This window comes from Xiphophorus couchianus, chromosome 4, assembly GCF_001444195.1.
Source record: "Xiphophorus couchianus chromosome 4, X_couchianus-1.0, whole genome shotgun sequence".
NCBI lineage: Eukaryota > Metazoa > Chordata > Actinopteri > Cyprinodontiformes > Poeciliidae > Xiphophorus > Xiphophorus couchianus.
This window is the reverse complement of record NC_040231.1, coordinates 16132222-16151305: the sequence shown is the minus strand read 5'-3', so window position 1 is coordinate 16151305 and position 19084 is coordinate 16132222. Positions and strand designations below refer to the sequence as shown.

Genomic DNA, 19084 nt, shown 5'->3' with positions numbered 1-19084 from the left:
ATGTGTGTATAAAAGTTGGGTTTCCTCCACCTCCAGTGCTTGACAGTTGGTATGAGTCTTATTAAGATGGATTTTTTTTCCCTCACAACCCTATTTAAATAAACCATACTTATTTAGTATTTTCCCAATCTTCCTGTCAACATTAAACATTCTAATTTAGGCCTATAAAAAAGTGAGATTTAGGATTTTAATACAATTTCTAAATTACAACCCTCAACTGAATTAACCAAGCCACCCACTCGTGGGAAGATTGGCAGATGCCAATTCTTTAGAATGACAGATTTTTAGATATATTTTGGTATTGCATCCCAGCTTGATGTGGGGCAATTTTTATTTTTTTTCATATATATATTAATGTTTATATCTTTTTGTTTTGGCAGTGTGTCTGCACGCACTGATGATGATGAGATTATCAAATACATTTAATTTTCTGCACCCAACTTTCTGTCTCACATGTGGAAACTGTGAGAATGTGTTTTGTACACACTACCTTTTCATTTTGGTATCATTTTTGAAAATAAAAAATCTGTAGTGTGGTTATACTGGTGTATACCGCCAGATATCGATATTTTTTTTTAAATTGCATTAGCAGATAACTTCAACAGCCTGTGAGGTTAGAATGTCTTAAAAGCTATGCATGTAAACTTCAACACAGCACAGAAATTGTTCAACCGTTCTCATAATTCACCTGTTTGTCATCTTTTTCAGGATGGTTTGGGGTCTGTAGACTTGGATTTCTTGTCAAACAAGAGTAATGTTTCGACAAAGGCTGCCGTTCTCACAGCTGCTCTTAGCCACAGTGCTCGGGGTCGCTGGTGGCATCTACATCTACAGACCTTATTTTGATTCACGACTAAAGGGCCTTGAACACCAAAACCAGGATGTGCCAAAGAAAGGAAATGACACGGACTGAGCATATCACCTCTCCCAGGAAACACTTCATAGACTGAACAATTACAACCGTTGGACTAGAAGCAAAACAAAACTCAAACCAGTGTGGATAAATTTCTGCTATTATGGGTTACCCTGCGTAATGATAAAATAAAATATTTTATTCTATGACATCACTTTTTTAACATGATATAAAATGCTGTGACTCTTCAGTTTTAAACACCCACCTGCCTTACAATTATTCGTAAGAAATCATTTGTAAATGCAAATGGTGTTAAGTGAATTGTGAACTAAAAAATAAAAATGTTTTCTCATGTTGAGTGAATCATGACTGGCAGTATTTTTCTCAATGTTTTCAATACACTCCAGTGTTTTGTTTTTCTATGCCAAACTTTCACTTAGAGCCTTAAGATACATGAGCTACTGTAAAAGATGCAGGCAAGAGGTCTGACAAAAATGACACAAAATATTCCAGTGACACTAAATTATCTCATGTGGAAGCAAAATCATCTTGTAAACATTTAGTGAATGTTATATTTAAAATTGTTGATGCAATGAAATTGAGAAAACATTTTGTATCTCAATCAGACATGAGTCTACTTTGACTAGGCTACACATAAAGCATCTTCTTTGTTTCTATTTATTTAGAAGTGGACTGGCTGGCATGTTGGGGAAATATTATATATATTATTTAATCTCTTTGTTTCTTATATGTTCTAGATTTTTGTGTGTATGTTTTCTTGATGCTGTTGCATGGGTTCTATTTAGGTGAGTCAGATTATTCATGATTTAAAGCTTTCATGTTTATGCAGATTAGGCACAGTCTCCTTTTAAAAATGTTTTTTTTTTTGTATTTACTCAGGTTAGCTTTGTCTGATGTTAAAATTAGTTTGATCTGAAACATTTAGGTGGCACAAAACAGAAGAAATTTAGGGTTGGAGCTAATTTTGGTGCCCTGTTCACTTCAGAAAAGTCATTTTTACTAATGCAAATCACAGTACGTGAACAAGTGAACATGAGTTGATGCCTGGTAGATCTAATATGTCCTGTGGCCAATAACACCATGTTGTTCCCAAAGAAACTGACTATAATTCATAATTTCCTAATACTTGAATATTGTTTATATTCATAGAAATCCCCCCAAAGTTAACATAACTCACCCGATATCGGCTTGTGAGTTTTATACGAAGTATGCATTCATTGAAAAAAGAAAAATCTCCAGGTTCGAGCCCAGCCTGTTGAGCTTTGCTGAATGTCTGCGCCCTGCGCCACCCCCTGCGTGCTGTGGTGGCGCAGGGGGTTAGTACGCCCCACATTTGGAGGCCTTAGACACACGGGTTCGACTCCCGGTCCCGACGACCTTTGCCGCATGTCCTCCTTCAAAAATGGCGCCGGCTCAGCTGGCTGCCTGCAGACGCAGCTCCTGTCGTGTGTGTGTGTGTGTGTGTGTGTGTTAATCTGTGTATAAAAAATTCTTGCTGTAACTGTGAAATAATTTCCCTGCTGGGATGAATAAAGTAATTCTTCTTCTTCTTCTCCACTCTCTCATAACCCACTTTTCTGTCTATCTACTGTGAAATAAAGACCAGTAGAGTCAAAAAATCCTTAAAAAAAGAGAAAAATTTCTAAAAGAAACTGCTACAGATATAATAAAAGTGACTTTTTTTTCCTTTTACATTTTTTCTCCTCTGCAATATCCTTTAAAATTACATGCAGATGGAAAATAATCCATTGTAGGCAATGACAACTTTAGCGACTTCTTGCCAGTTGCTATTTTCCCTGAGAGAGGGTGACAGCAGGAGCTTGAAGGGCCCCAAATCAAGTTCTGCTTGAGGGCCCTGAACAAGTTTGGGCCGGCCCTGGGCGCTGCTTTTGTGAAACTGAATTAATGATGGGTTAAATCAGGATAAGCAGACAATCCTGGTTTGACTATCGTCTCGGTTTTGGTGAAGTATCCCCCCCTGGAGCCCAGTGGACCCGGCTGTCGTTGTGTTAACGGCCGTTAGTCGTCGGTTAACCGCCGTGAGCTCCGCGGGGAGGAGCCGTTTCTCACCGGGGGGCTGACGGCGCACAGCTCGGAAAGTTAAGGTGGTGCTCAGAGTCAATGAGGCTGTTCCCACGTACACCGATGGGCCACAGGCGACGGACAAACTAAAGCGCTACTTTAATACGTCAATCTAAAGTATTCTCGGGTTATTTTAGGGAGTTTTATTTTTTCTACAGAGAAGGAGGCAGCGAGCAGCAACTACGCCCCGGGGCTGGTGAGTAACTCCGCTTTCAGGAAATGTCAGCCGTAAGAGCCAGGCTGGCTGATAGCATCCGTCAGGAGTTAGCAAGACGCTGAAAACTTAAAACTTTACTCTGCTTGGCGTTTGCTTCGTGGGAGCGTTAAAAAGTCATGTTGAACTTACTTTGAGGAGCATTTTCCACCTGCTCTGTCTCAGAGCTGTTAGCTATAACCGACACTAACAAGACGAGGTAAAGTTCCTCACTTATTCAGATATTTATTAGATATATTCCTGGCTCTGTAAGTTGGAAAGTTGACTTTTTAATCCAGAGTTCAGTTCAGAGTTGGGAGGAAAGGGGATTATTCCATGTATATGAGGTCAGGTGACCCCTCAGTTGCAGCCACATGAGGACCAGCTGAGGATCATTAGGTTTTCTGTTTCTTTAAGTTAATTGATTGGTGATGATGGTGACTTTGCGTGGAAATCGGTTTGAAATGCGTCTTACAACCTGTTGCTGCTGCTGATAAGTCCTCACATGGTGCTGCAATGTGGCAGCAACTTTTATAAAGATTCAAGATACTGGTTGGTTCATGTTGGCCCTTCTTTATTTGTAGCTCCATAAGATACTCAGAAGTGTTTATTTGCATATCTGGATTATTCCCCCCATCCCCACTGCTTCCACTGCTTTGGACCGCTGCCCAGGGTGGGTCCTCCACTTTATCCTTGACAAATGATTAAAGCTTTTCTGGCTGGCAGAAACAGCCACAAGGATCGCTCCCACTGAAAGAGATAAAATGCATTGAGCTCAGCTCAGACTTTCAAGATATGTGCTTTATTTAAAACTGTTTCAAGTAACTTCTGTTACTTAAAATAACACAAAATAATTTGATTTAAAGAAGGCACCAGAGGTTATTCTGTGATGCTATTTAAATGCCCTCTCTCTGGCCTTTTCCAGGGAGGTCTGGTCTTCTGGTAGAACAGGGACTCACTTGTTAAAAGGTTCTGTGAAACATGAGACTGTCTTAATCTCATTTCTTTTTGCTTCCAAGTTAGATTAACTCCCACGCTTTCTGAGCAATTAAAGCCTGTTTTTTAAAGTTAACATATTAGGCTTGTACAAAGGCTGCAGGCACTTACGTCAGATCAGGATTTATTGTGTAGGACATTTCCACCTGTTTGTCATGAAACCAGTATCATGTTGCTAATTTGGAGAGTTTCCAGACTGATGGAGACAGGAGAGCTTCTGAATAACCTTATCTAAAATTGTCGAAAGTGCTTTGCTCTCTTGCTCAACACAACGGAAGATGATGCTCTGGCTTCCTTTGCACAACTGTGGTAGGACCTGGGAGTAGCAAGGTGAATTAGAAATGGTTCTGCAAAAGACTTGGTGTGTTAGAAATGCCACACACGACATACTGTGACTTGTACTTCCCTGTTCAGCTCATTAGCTTGGGCAAGATTAAGACATGTTAGAACTGTGGTAGTACTCTGTAAGGAAACGTCTGATTAGGCAGATATAATCTTCAGAAATATGCTGACGCAATCTGTACTTCCAGCTTTGTGGTTTTGTAATTCTGTGACCTGGTTTTGCTGAAATTAAATACTAATTAAATACTAATAATGAGTTTATTTTCAGGGGTTTAACTAAGGTTGACTATAAGAAGAGGAAAAGTGTGCTTTTGTGCTCTATGGTTGTGGCTATTCTGTTTAAACGACACGGTTTTCAAATTTACTAGATTTTAATTAGTGAAAACAGGAAAAGCTCTTTGTGCCTTACCACAATCAAGTACCAGAGCTCCAACTTGATGTATCGCTTTCATGCAAAGGGACTACAGATGAAAACTAGCCTCTGTGGCTAACTCTGGCATATTATGTGATGTGCATTGTTCCTTTAGAAATAAATAAACAACAACAATATAGGCTCTTTATATATACTGTATTTTATGGAATACTAGTCACTTTAATCAACAAAATACATGAAGAGGAAAAAATGCACTGGAGTACAATCAGGGTGGTGAGGAACGGCTCTGCTGGCGAAGTGCGCAGCGGGGCGAAGCAGAGACGCATGCAGTGAATCTGGGGTGATAGAAAGGTAATTGCGTTGTATGAAGCGGTAACACCAAGGAAAGTCATGAGTGATTTATGTATTTGTGTCCTTTGCATCTACACTGTCAGCCTCAATAGCTGTTCCAGCGGTTTCAAAAGATAGCACCAACGCATATAGCTATCTAGATGGGAAATCTGATGAGGTAGCACAAATTGTCAAAACATTAGCAGCATCTTTTTTATGTATCCAACTGTGGACTCGTTCTTCCAGCTCTGGCCATCTAGCTTTCAGCTGGTGATTAGTTTTCCTCGTGGCTGCAGATGGTAATGTTTAATTCTTGGTTCATTTCCTTCAGAATGAATTAATATTTATTGCAAAAAACACATCATGAAGAGTAAAAAAAATACCCTGCACAGGTTGCTCCTAACTACAAGTTCAGGACCAGCAAAACTATAGGGATAAAGTCTTAATGCAAGACTTATAGTGTGGAAAATATGGTAATTGATTTTCAGTTAAAATCAGATGTTTACATGTTTTTCTTTTTCTGGGGGACATAAAATTAGGGTATTATTGTCCTATTTTTGGTCAGTTCTGAATATCAAATTAAAGAGACACCTTTTAAAGAATTTATTACTTTCTTCAGATTCATAAGTTGACATAATCTTTATATTACTTAGCTTGTAAATATTTAATTTTGTTTAATGTTTTGGTTGGGAATATGAATATCAACCCCCAGATGGTGACTGTTTCCATTATCTAATAATACAAGTCCTCATGGACTGAAGGCCACTTGGACAGGAAGAAGCCATTACTTTAAGAGATAGAATTGCCATTTATAAGTACAATCGGCATCAATCAAAGAATATGCATCAGAACTGTCAGGAGAAATGGGTCAAAATTACAGCAAACTATACAAGCTCTGGAAGGACACCTGTAGTCATGTAGTTTATAGGGTTTCTACCAAATGCTAAGGAAGTGTATGTACATGTCAGAATTAGTAGAAATAATTAAAAACAATTCAAATGTTTTTATTATTCTGGCATTTACAAATTGAAATAATCTGGGGTATATTTGGCTGACTTAAGCAGCAAAACTGGTCACCTTAGTTCCTATAAAAAGCAGACTAGACGTCAAACATAATTTACTATTTAACAAGTACAAATACCTTTAACATTTTTATGCAATCAATTTTTTTTCCTTTTACAATTTGTGCAGACTATAAACTTGAAATCAACTTTCCTGGTTACCAGATATTTATTGCTAAATTGACGGATCTAGAGCCACCTTCTTTCTCACTAAAAGAAAAAACTTTAACCCTAAACAAATATGAGGAGTTTAAAGGTGTAATCTGGGCTAAAGTTGCAGCAGTCAAAGGAGTGGAAAGTTTGCAAAACGTGTGAAGCCTTCAGTTTATCAACTTCCTTATAACTAAAACTGTAGCTTACTAAATAGGTTAATATTTAAATATTGTATTCTTGTTCATGTGACATAAGATAGCTTGTCTATTTTTCTTTCTGACCCACAGCAATGGCGGCATTAAGCTGTGGCAGTGCTACAGTTTAGATCTTATCTTAAAATTGAGATCTAATTTTAAACTGTGTATTAAAATACATCTAATTTAGACATTTTCCATTTAATGGGCTTCTGTTAAAGTAAAATTAAGGGAATTAAAAAAATAGAAGTCAGTTTTATGTTTTGATTGCAATTCTAACATCTTTATTCATATTTAATCTGTAGGAAAAAGTAACTCATTTGGTATAAGCACAAAAAATTAACTCAAATTTTCAAGATTTGTTCTGCCAGATGATTCTGCTTGAGTCACATCTAGAAGCTCAGAAATCTCTGCAAGGTGCACATAAAAGTTTACCCTGAACATCTTGCCTATGTGAATCAAAACAAGACTTTAGTTCATGACTGCAGTTAGAAGTTGGACTGTAAACTCACCATTTTTGGTCAAATTTGTGGTTTCTTGCACCCATTTACAGTCCACCACATTTACCATGACTGCAGATTTTGCACAAGCCTCTAATCAGCTTATGGGTTCGGATGAAAGGCTCAGTGGTGCATGCAGGGAAAGAATGCAAGGCTTGTCTGAAATCCTAACTGATCATATGACACATCTTTGCCTTCTTTGAACTTCTTCACCAGTAATTAGTGAAGTGTTGCTAATGAAAATCTTGCACCCAGTAGTCGAAACGAAGTGGGTTTTTTACTGGCCAGAATGTTTATAAAATTTGGACATTGAAATGCTTTGAAAATTGATTTTTACTGACAGAGTTTTTACAACATTTAGACCAGATAGGAAGAATACTTACGAAGTAATGCAGTGAAGCATCCTAATAATACGCCTTGTTTTAAAGGAATGGCATTAATGAGAACTCACCAAGAAGATTGCCATAGATCATTGTAAAACACCGAGAGCAATTTCTTTCAGTAGTTCAGGCTAAATTTGGTGATGATTTGCATATTTTCCAGCAGCTAGAAGACCAAGACAGAAAGTAAAAGTTATAAAATAGAGGCTCAGAAATCATATTAGTATTTTTGTTTTTCTCCCAGGATTTCATTTTAAAGCGGCAACTTTTCTGAGCTTTACATCATGATTTGATGTTGCCATCATCAAAAACATACCTGTACTGTTGCTTTGATTCTTTCATGCATGTTTGAGAAATCCTTTAATCTCCATGGCAACCATTCAGCTCTGCAAAACGCCTGGAGGGACCGAATGTTTATCTCCTCCTCTTTTCTAGGTGAAGCTCCTCCTCAGAGGAGCTTCTGCCTCACAGAGCAGCCCTCTCCCTCTCAGCCCCTTCAGACTAGCCAGCAGCAATTGGCAAACACCTGGTGGAACTGAATATCTACTGAGCTCATAATACCAGCTACTTCTCAATGAAACTGTTTAAAGGGTTAATCAATCATTTTGTGATTACTTCCTGAAGGTGGGGTTTCAGAACGAGCAGGAGTTTTTAAAGAAACAGAGGCCCAATTTCAAAGCATTAAATTAGGAAGCAACATTTATTTTGTCATATTTGATATATATACTGGTTATATATATATATATATATATATATATATATATATATATATATATACATACAGTATATATATATTTATATATATACTGTATATATATATATAGCATTTTTATAACAACTGAACTTGATTATGCTATAAAATGGAACTATGTGCCTGGAAGAAGTTTGTTTTTTTTAGAGTTGAGATGAATTTGCTGTTTTCGTATTACATAAATTTACGCACCATTAGTGAAAAGATTTTACTTTTTGCCCATGACGTAGGTGTTGTGGCAAATATTTTCTGTTGTCATCAATAACCATATTGATGACAACTAATGTCATCAATATGGTTGATGACATTAGTTGTCATCAACCATATTGTCTATATGGTTGATATAGACCATTTATCAACTTAGATAAACATAACACTTAGAAATGTTTATCTAAGTGTTATGCATGCTTGATTTCACTTGGTGCACAGCGTTCTGGTCTGCAGTAAGTGGGTAACTGTAACACATTATGTGTTTTCGGTCTGCATGCTGATTAAAATCTATGAGCCTTGATGCCCACACGCGATTTAGAGATGAGCAAGGAAACGTTGCATTAATCGCTTCGTTTTGTTACTGCAATAATCAACTGTGTTTCCTGTCTGTTTCAATGTTTTCATAATATTTTGCAACCCAAAAGTAAAGTGACATGCAAAAGGGATTTTCACCAAATCCTGTTGTAACGCTGTTCAGTTTCACAACTTGGGTGAAGGGAGGCGGGTTGAATTGCAGGAAATGTGAGACAGAATTCAGTTTTCAACATCAGATTGTGCTTCATTTCTACTCAGCAGAGCACGGCATGTTTTTTATTGTTGTTAGGAAAACTGACTAACTTCCTTCTGTTGAATGTCTGAAGCTTTTCTAATTGGATCAGTGCTGCTTTGATCAACTTTGTAAAATAAACACTTTCACTTATAGGACTTTAGATGTTGTGGCATGCTAGAAGTTGTGTTTCTTGCCTTTTTACTAAATCCTACTGTTGTTCATTATTTGTGTACTTCTAAATAAAATACTGGCATAAATTGGTAATGTTTTGGTCCAACAAAGCTGGATTTGGTTGCTACCTGAAGATGAGCAGCATTATTTTTAACCAGTCTGTCAATTTATTTTCCTTTTTTCATATATAAAAATAAATTGACTTCACATCTGAGAACATGCCTAATTAGCCGATGCAAAGCCTCGATTTCATCTGAAATTTTAAATATGATTTCTTAATTTCAGGATTTAACTCAACCCAAATATCTTTTTGCTTCAAGTCTGAATGTTAGTCTCTATTTTTAAGCTTTAAAATGTTGTTGGACAGTAAGAAACAGCGACAGGACTTTGGCTGAATCCAGTAACTTTGACAAGTCAATTATTTGTGTTTATTCTAAGCACTAAAAAGCAGACATTTTATTACAATATTAAAATAGTTGAAATTCAGCAATTTATTTATTTTTTGTAATTTTGGGTCATAAGTAGGACTTCACAGGTTTCAATATGAACTCACGAATTAAAACAGGTCTCTATTGTAATTGACTTAAACAGTTTGTGGATGACCCTGGCAGTTTCATTTTCAGACGTAAAAGAAGTGACTCTTACATTTCGATGGTCTGGGCAAGTTAAGAGAGTTTCCATGCAAATATGAACACAGGTCTGCATTCAGTCTTAATTTTGCTCATTTCAGGTTTGTTTACGGTCAAAAACAGCTTCATCTTCTTGCTACTAGCAGCAAGTGATGATTGTTTTTGCTTTTCATTCTCTGAAGAAAAAAGTATCACATTTAAGATAGAAACTATAACTTGATGGTATGAACTATATTGTTGAAGAGTTTGTTTTAAAAGCCAGGCAGTGGTCAGTAAAGGTAATGTTTGCTCCATTTATTTGAATAAAAGGCACAGAGGGGTAATTGTTTTACTGGTGACAGCATACTAGTACTCACTGTGGCATTATAGGCTACCTTTTCTTTTTTTAATCCCCCTTATTTCTTATACATTTGCTCTTTTTTGCAACCAGTTGTTACTATAAAAGGGTGAACTTGTAGAGTGGTAGTGACTTTTAAACTTAGTAATTTAGATAAACTTTACTACAAAAAGTATTTTGGGCATACAGATGCAAAAAAAAGGCAATTTATTGAAGGAACAGCACCCAAAACTGCTCAAAAAATATATACATTTTGCATTTGCAATTAAAATAAATCCTTATTTTTCTGTAAATATGTTATGCCCTGAATTCAACACAACAGCTTTCAGCTTTTTACATGCTGATTTTGGAAGTATTTTATTTTATTTTTTGTTTCTTCTCTAAAATAATCAAGCATACACTAAAGAAATGCTGTTATTGCATTTAGTCAATAAAATGTTATTTTCTGATTCAAAAAGAGGAATTTTACTTGTTTAATTTAATCTTGTAATGTTTTTCTAATACTGTATAAAAAGTCTTAAGTGGTCAAATAAAAAGTCTGCAGAATGTGCCACTTTTAAAAAGTTGTATTAATAGTCAGAATAATCAAAATAATCAATTATTAAAGTAATCATTAGTTGCAGCCCTGGACTCCACTGCATCATAAGTCAAGTCATACATTTCTTTCACTTTGTAATAATAAGGCCAAAGATTTATTGTAGAATATTTGGTAGCAACGTGGTGGAGAGCTTTATGTTGCCTTCAGGAATGGTTAGTAGAAAGGAAACTTCTTGGTTTGGGTTTCCACCAACATTCAGTCACATGTAAGCCTTACATTTTCATGTGTATGCAAACAACGGCTGCAGTGGAGTTGAGCAACGTACTGCTGGACTGTAGGGCGGTGGAGATGTGTCTCTGGAAAGATGAATCATCCAAAACTAATCTGGGTTTGGCCGTTAGCAGGAGGTGAGCGCAGGCATTTTGTAAAGTTTGGTGGAGGGAGGATTATGTTGTGGGCTTGGCTCTTTGGTTGCATTGAAAGGAGCTCTTAATGCTGCGCTAAACTGAGATATTTGGACAATTTCATGCCCCCAACTTTGTGGGAATAGTTTGAAGATGATCCTTTCCTTTTCCGTCTTGACTGAGCTCCACTTCTCATACAACAGTGTGTGACCTTACATATGCTCTTCTTGAAGAATGCTCAGATATTCCCTAAACCCTTTGGAGAGCCTTCCTACCAGAGCTGGTATAACTGGAAAGGGTGAACCCACTTCATATTAAATCCTTTGGATTTAAAGGAGTGAATATTTCTGCCAATATAATGTCAGACTAATTATAATTATTCTGATTCCAACACTATAATACACAATTTATTGTAATATCTGAGAAATTACCACAAGTAGGGCTGGGTGGTTGATTTTACCATTCATTTAATTTTTGGTTTTTGAAGAATTAACTTTTGAAAAATTGGGATTTTTTTTTCTTCACCAATGAACTTGTTGGGTTTCCATCGTTCAGAGTGATGTCAGCGTTTGAAGGGCGGCCATCTTGATTCACAACATTCTGTTTATTTGGACTTTGAATTTTGGTCCATTGTATGATGGAATATTAGAGCCAGGCTCAGATTTTTTTTTATTTATTTTTTTTTTTGAATAAAGTTGTCATTTTATGAGAACATGAAAAATAAAAAAAGTCAAATGTGGAATGTTGAGCAAACTTTGATATACATTTTGGAGAGTTTTCTGGTAAAATGTAGTCTTTTCTGTTAATATTATTATTGGTATATTCTTGCCCTGATAATCCGTTGTACAAAAACAGAAGGGTTGAGTGAATTAAAAAACACTTTTTGAAAATATTTTACTCAGTTTCTTTTTTTTTAGGAAAGAAAGTGAGGGAAAAAAAAGAAAGATTAAAATCAGATCTGGTATGAATAAATTCTACTTTAAGCCACATCAGCACTAGCCACAGCTTTATTCAGTGTTTTTACGCTTTGGTTGAGCTCCTTTTTCATGTTTCAGAAATTACGGACTCACCATGTCTGTTGGGGAGTATGATTACCTCATCAAGTTCCTAGCGCTGGGTGACTCTGGTGTGGGAAAGACCAGCTACCTGTACCAATACACAGATGGCAAGTTCAACAACAAGTTCATCACTACAGTGGGAATAGACTTCAGAGAACGGAGAGTGGTAAGAAATCACGATTTTCATCACAGCCAATGTGACGATTTATACCATTATTCAGATTTTGGGCTCCACACCAGCGTTTCTACATAACTGCCTGGTTTGGGGCTTAAATGTATTCCCATTATATTATGCAATACTTGTTTAGCACTTACAAACGATGTCGCTACTGAAATATGAAGTATAATTAACAGCAGGCAACGCCCTTCTGAAGATTAAACACTTCAAACCATTGGCAAACAGCTGAGTCTGATTCTTGTTTACAGTAGTCTTCCTTTAGAGGTGCTAACCTAAAACCTTTGAAGGAGATCTGGTTTTATCTGCATATATTTATTTGAAAAGCAAGAATTGGCTTTTTGATCAGACTAAATCAATCTTAGTAGTTGTTAGGGTTGAAGTGATTCATCCTAATGATTTATGATTATTGATGAATTGTTAATTTGAGGATTCAGACTCGGAAAAAGACAATTTGCTGAGAGAACAGCACAGTTAGAGCAGTAATTAACCCAAAACTGTTAAAAAATATGATTTGCATTTAAGATGATTAAATAAAACCTTTGTGTCTAAATATGTTTTACCCAGAACAAATTAAATGTCAAAGTTTTAGCTTCACTTTGTTCAAATTCTGTAAAGGAAATCTCATATTGAGCATCTTTTTTATCCAATTATTTATCATAACCAACAAATCAGACCTACACTGTATTAAGTCAAGCAGAAAGGCCTGAGCTTCTCGTGTTGATTTGAGACGTACTTGTTAGCTGCAGATGAATCCTTTGCTACAAGTGATCAAGCGCTCTCTACAGGAAAATGTTATTTTGTCGCATTTTAGTCAATAAAATGTTTTAATATTTAAAAAAATTTTTTTTTTTTTTTTTATATGTCTAATATTGTCTAAAAGCTTACGTAGTTAAATGAAAAATATGCAAAATGAGCAAAGAAAAAAAATTCTGGGGTCAAGCTTCACCTTTCAGACGATCTCCATCCAACCTTACCAAGCTCAAGTCGTGTTGCAAAGAAAAATGAAATAAATTTCCCTTTCCAGATTTGCGAAGTTAGTAAAAACAGACCCAAAAAGTCAGATACTTTATTAGTACACAGCTAAACCTTTGGTACATTTTTCTGGTTGCCATCAATAATCTGTGGCAAATTTATTCTATTAATTTTTTTTTTTTTTTTTACCAATTTGATACACTTCATTCGGGTTTTGGAGTTTCCTTCTACAGGTTTATGATGAATTAAATGTTTGACCTGGTGTGTCTCTTGTTCCCATCAGATCTACAATTCAACAGGTCCAGATGGAACAACAGGCAGACAACAGAAGATCCACCTGCAGCTGTGGGACACAGCAGGACAGGAGAGGTACGTCGGTCACCTTATGGCTCCTGTTTCTGAATTTAATCCTAACTGACATTATCTACTTCCATTGATGGTTTCTTCAGGTTCCGAAGTTTGACGACGGCTTTTTTCCGGGATGCGATGGGTTTCCTGCTCCTGTTTGATCTCACGAATGAACAAAGTTTCCTGAACGTCAGAAACTGGATGAGTGAGTCCTGACGGGGCCGGTTGAATGCTACTGAGGCATAATCAATACACATTTACATTTAGTAACATTATTATATCCGACTTATCTTGGTGAACAGACAGTAATAACATAAACAAACTCTATGATGAGCTTCTGCAGCTCCTACTGTTCCAGTGCATTGAATATAATGTATTGGTCTTGTTAAAGCTTTGAAGTGACTAAAGGCTGGATGTTTCCCATAGGTCAGCTACAGATTCATGCATACTGTGAAAATCCAGATGTGGTTCTGTGTGGCAACAAATGTGACCTGAGTGACCAGAGAGCCGTGACCCAAGGCCAGGCCCGGGAACTGGCTGAGAAATACGGGTACGTCTGCCTGGTTTCTGATCCATCTGTGCACAAACCTCTCCCTCAAAAGTTTGTCAAGAAGGCAGTGGCTGCGTTGTTGACCCAACTCTGCTCTGCAGACTGAGAGACGCAGCTGGTCCTCCTCGAAAAGCAAATATTTGCTTACATGTGTAAGATATCCTGGTCTCACGCCATTAGACACACCTTTACTGAAGTTCACCAAGCAGCAGTTCATAAATTATGTGAAATTACCACAAACTCAGGTGTTTTAAGTAAACAGATAATTAACTTTGATACAATCTTTACTTAAACGGAAAAACTTTTAAGTTTGACTCTTAAATAAGTGATAGTTGCAGACCTTTGTTGACATTTAAAAATGCTTAAAGAAACCTAAATGCTCCTTGATTATACATAATTGTAATTTGATTTACAAATACTAATTTAAAAATCCCATTACAATTTCCCTGAAAAGGTATTACACTCTCTTTTTAGTTTTTTTAAACGTTTTTTTTACTTGTTTGCACTTAGCAACCACAAACTTCAATATATTTCATTGGGATTTATGTGACGGTAAAAATGATCTTGCATAATACATGTAGGCCTGTTGCAATAACCAATTAACTGCACGATAAATTAAAAAGAACTCAAATCATTTTCATTCAGTTATTTTATTAAGGGCAAATTTGTTTACAGAAACTTCATAGTTAATTTTTTTCATGGTTGTGGTGGTAAGTTGGTTTTTCTTTTTCCACAGTTGTATTTTGTTGTCATGTTTTATTTTGGATATTTAAAATATCTTCCAATGTAAAGTGTTCTTTACAAAATTAAATTATTGGCTTCTAAAAGGGTGATTTACATTAATCTGCCACTATAGTCTCAAAAGAATTGCAATAATTACTGGGACAATTTATTGTTCATCAAAATTTACCATGACAGACCTAAATACAAGGTTCTTAATGATATTTTTTTGCTAATAAAACATCTGATAACTGCCATGCTTTTTAATTTGGTCCTCTTTATTCAGATACCCCTATAAAATGGAGTGTAACCAGTCGTCATCAGAGGTCTCCTAAAACAGATTCCACGTGGGAGTAATTTAACCTCATCATAAACACAGATGTTCTATGAAAGCCTCAGACGTTTGTTGACATTAGTGAACAAACGGCATCACAAAGACCAAAGATCACACAACAGGTTGAGGTCACCCAAAAGATCAGGGACGTATTCACAACGAAACCTAAGACTAAAGGTAGCTCACAGTGACGACATTTTAGGAAAACATTTAGAATTTCTGAAATCCTGAGATTTTTCTCTGACTTTTACGCAAAATTCAAAATTTTCCATGTTGTTTTTGCTTCCATTTGGGTCTTAATTTGTTCTAAAAACAACCTAAGTGCTTGAAATTTTTTTGTAATAAGTTGCTCTGGAAAAGGAGCCGTTTCAAAAACCTCCTAACTGTTAAGTCACACTCAACAGGCACTGCGCCGTTACCTAGCAACCCCAGCCAATCCCAGCCACGCCCAGCCACGTTACCTAGCAACGCAACGGAACTGGAGAACATTTGGTCAACTGGTTTAACTGCTGTATGCGCTTCGTAAAGACAAGTGTTTTGTTATTGACTTACCATCCAGAAACCACTTGCCTTATGCTTATTGTTTGTGCTGGAGGCAATGCTGTGGGTAAATCTGTCACAATACCAAATGTTGCTGGACCATAAATTGTCCCAGAAGTTATTGCAATAAACAACAATATTGTTGTTTTGAGACCATTTTCAAGTAATATAATGGTAACGGCATAATAATGCAAGAACACATTCTCAAAAATCAATAAACTTTAAATTCTACTAAACATTTAACTCTGGAACAGGAAGACATAATAAATATCCAAAGTAAATAAACAAAACAACAAAGAAAATAAATTATGACGACTGTTAACAAAAATCATCCTTCAAAAAATTTTTGCTAGTTGAGATAAAAGCGCCAGACTGAAGGCTTTTCTCATCTAGTTTTTGGTAGAAAGAGAAAAACAATAAATCATGGAAGTGGAAATTATTGAGCTCATTTTAATTTATCATGGGATTATTTGATTTATTGCGACAGGCCTAGGTGTGGGAATATTTTTTTAACAAGGAAGCCACAAAGTATTGAGTCACAGCGGGGGAATAAATATGCATGCGATGCATTTCTGATGCATCCATTTCATAACAACTATACTCTATTCTGTTGGCGTGTCACATAAAACTCTATGAAATGATACTTTAACCTTTGGTTCATGAAAAGTTTTAAATAATGCACAAAAAAAGTTATATTTTATTTCTGACAAACCTGACAAATGACAGTAGACCTTATAATAACCATTAAACCAGGATTCTTTTAAGATGCTTAACTAATTAACAAAATGGCCTGATTGCTTTACTTGAGTAAAAACCATTTCACCTCTCTACAGAATCCCATACTTTGAGACCAGTGCTGCAAGCGGGCAGAACGTCAGCGAGGCCATCGACGTTCTGCTGGATCTAATCATGAAGAGGATGGAAAGGTGCGTCGACAAGTCCTGGATCCCGGACGGGACCGTGCGGCCCAACGGACCCGCCAACCCGGATCTGTCTGAGGGGTCCGATAGAGGCAAATGTGCATGTTAGAAGGATTATTTTTTGTTGTTGTTGTTGTTGCACATCTTTGTTTCATTATAAATCAGGTGGCGGAGAAAAGGAAGATTTCCAAGTAAAACAAAGTGGGAGTTTTATTACCTTGTCGAGTAAAACTTTAACACCAACATTATCCATCCGCTTTTCCCCACAATCCAGAGTGTTACATGTTCACGGTCACTGACGTGCTGAGTCAGCAGTAGTCAGTGTACCTTTTTCTCAATACATCAATCTTATTATTGAGTGTGGGGTATTTATTTTCCTTTATAAATCCTAATGTATATCTCCAGTTTCCATGTTAAGTTAAAGTTAGAAATGGATCCTAGATTCAGATATTTAAAGAACACTGAGCCTGTATGTTACTTGTGCTGATATTATTGTCAGGACTCCTCAACTGCTGTACAGAGAAAAAAATGCAATGAATGTACTTCAGGTCACCGATTATGTGTCAGTGATGCCTCACTGAGCGCCTTGTTGATCACTGCAGTCTCACTAGTGCCACCGCCAGAGAACATGTACCTCTTATTGTCTTCCAGCGTTTGCTTGGTGGACAGTTTACATGATTATTTAATCTGTACTTTTATTGAAGTGCAGGTTTTGCCAACAGTTAGAAAAATGACTTTCCAATATGTAGATAAGATAAGATAAGCAAGTTATTTAATAAAACTATAGGAAACCGGAATTCAAGAAATATTTTTGCCAACATTTTTTTTTTCCGCGTAAAATTCTAGCTTATAGGCTCTTTATTTGATTTAATTCAGTTCTGTACTTAAATTTGTGACAAATTATGTTGAAATATAATATGAAACGTTGAAATTCAATTGAGCAGTAAAATATAAGTATTGTACCCAGGATTAAGTTTGGAGATCAGTGGTCCTCATAAAACACTGTTTTATGAAGCCCGTACCGCAAACTATTTCTGCATAATCTCATTTTGCCTTTATTTTGAAAGTCTGTTTGGATTCATCAGCTGAAGATTTGAAATCCATCATTTTTGGTCTACGTAAATTCATTTGGGCATTTAATCTGAAATAAATTCAAGATTTAGTTTGAGATTAAACTTGTGTCTGGGTGATAATTATAGCCTTTAAGCAAAAAACAATATATTTAATTAATGTCCCCTGTTATTTCACAGTATATTACAAAAGTATGTTGTCCATTGGCGCTTTAAAACAAAAATGGAGAACTGAGGACATAAAAATGCTTAAAAAGTAAATTAAAGACACTTAAATGGTTGTTATAGGATATAAATAAGGGGTTAGGTGTGGCTGTTTTTCTTGGTGGTGATGTGATGCATTTCTGAAATTTTTTATTATTCTAGATAGTCCTGGTAGAGTGTATCTGCCACGTACCAAATCAGAGTTTTTCTTAATAAAATCTATTTTGTCACTGTAAGAAGTCTGTATTTTCTGGGTTGTTTCTTGAAACCCGATCAGCTGAGCTTGTTCTGTTGGCACGTTTTATAAATGAGCATGTCAGAACATCACTGCATGATTTCTAAAGACCTTCTGCTTGTTGAGCTTCTGTTATTCTATAAATCTCATAAAACACTGGAATGATGTCTTTTATAGTTTCCCCACACACTTTACATTTTTTACACTTTATTTAGTATGTCTAAAGGTGTTTTTAGACTATCATATAATCTTCTTTCTGTGCACAGATTTAAATATTTGAATGTTTTTCCTCCATTCGTGGGTTTGATCTTATTAGGATATATTATGCTGTCACATGTGCCATGCTTTCATATTAAAATGTGTATATTAAGACTGAAATAAACGTTTGTATTTATGTAAAATCATGACTCATTTCTTCATTTAATGTGCTCAGTTTTAAGGCAGGGGAAAAGTTAAAGAAACCTGAGTGTAATGAGACAAAATTAAGAAACCAGTCCATGAATAGGTCACATGTTTGACACTTTAAGTCCCTAATTGAGATTAGAACTAGCTGCAATGTAATAAATATTGCATGAATACTATTTTAAATTATTTAGTCACTTCAGATAATAGCTGTCGTACTTTGAACACAAGAAAGAAAGGATGCAACATTTTATGAATTGTGGAGTTGCCATTTTTTAATGAAGAACATTTGAGGAAAAACAAAAATAATGCAGAGGAACTACAGAAGTTGGACAACTTTGTGCAACCCAAATGTAAAACTAAATATTAAGTTATTCACAGGAAAGATACATTTTCAAGCATTTTCCAGTTTTTAAGTACATGTTTTTAAATAGGCAAATACCAACTTTCACCACTTTCTGCATAGAGAAATACAATGATGGAAA

The 19084-nt window shown here is 36.0% G+C and overlaps 2 protein-coding genes across 4 annotated transcripts; both read left to right on the top strand.

Annotated features, from left to right (window-relative positions):
• Positions 1-708: 708 nt before the first annotated feature.
• pigbos1 (PIGB opposite strand 1) lies at positions 709-1222 on the top strand. The gene has a single exon (XM_028014035.1). It carries the CDS (start codon positions 755-757, stop codon positions 911-913), a length of 159 nt encoding a protein of 52 aa, XP_027869836.1. The 5' UTR covers positions 709-754; the 3' UTR covers positions 914-1222.
• Positions 1223-2806: 1584 nt separating this feature from the next.
• On the top strand, positions 2807-18598 carry rab27a (RAB27A, member RAS oncogene family). 3 transcript variants are annotated; one of them, XM_028015290.1, is made up of 7 exons: positions 2807-3152; positions 11986-12029; positions 12124-12292; positions 13560-13645; positions 13726-13829; positions 14051-14174; positions 16602-18598. In XM_028015290.1, the coding sequence occupies exons 3-7, from the start codon at positions 12140-12142 to the stop codon at positions 16795-16797; spliced, it is 663 nt and encodes a 220-aa protein (XP_027871091.1). In that variant the 5' UTR covers positions 2807-3152; positions 11986-12029; positions 12124-12139; the 3' UTR covers positions 16798-18598. The 3 variants fall into 3 exon arrangements, with proteins under 3 accessions (XP_027871091.1, XP_027871089.1, XP_027871090.1); XM_028015288.1 differs by lacking the exon at positions 11986-12029 and having other exon boundaries at positions 2811-3152; XM_028015289.1 differs by lacking the exons at positions 2807-3152; positions 11986-12029 and adding an exon at positions 3188-3369.
• The last annotated feature ends 486 nt before the right edge of the window (positions 18599-19084 follow it).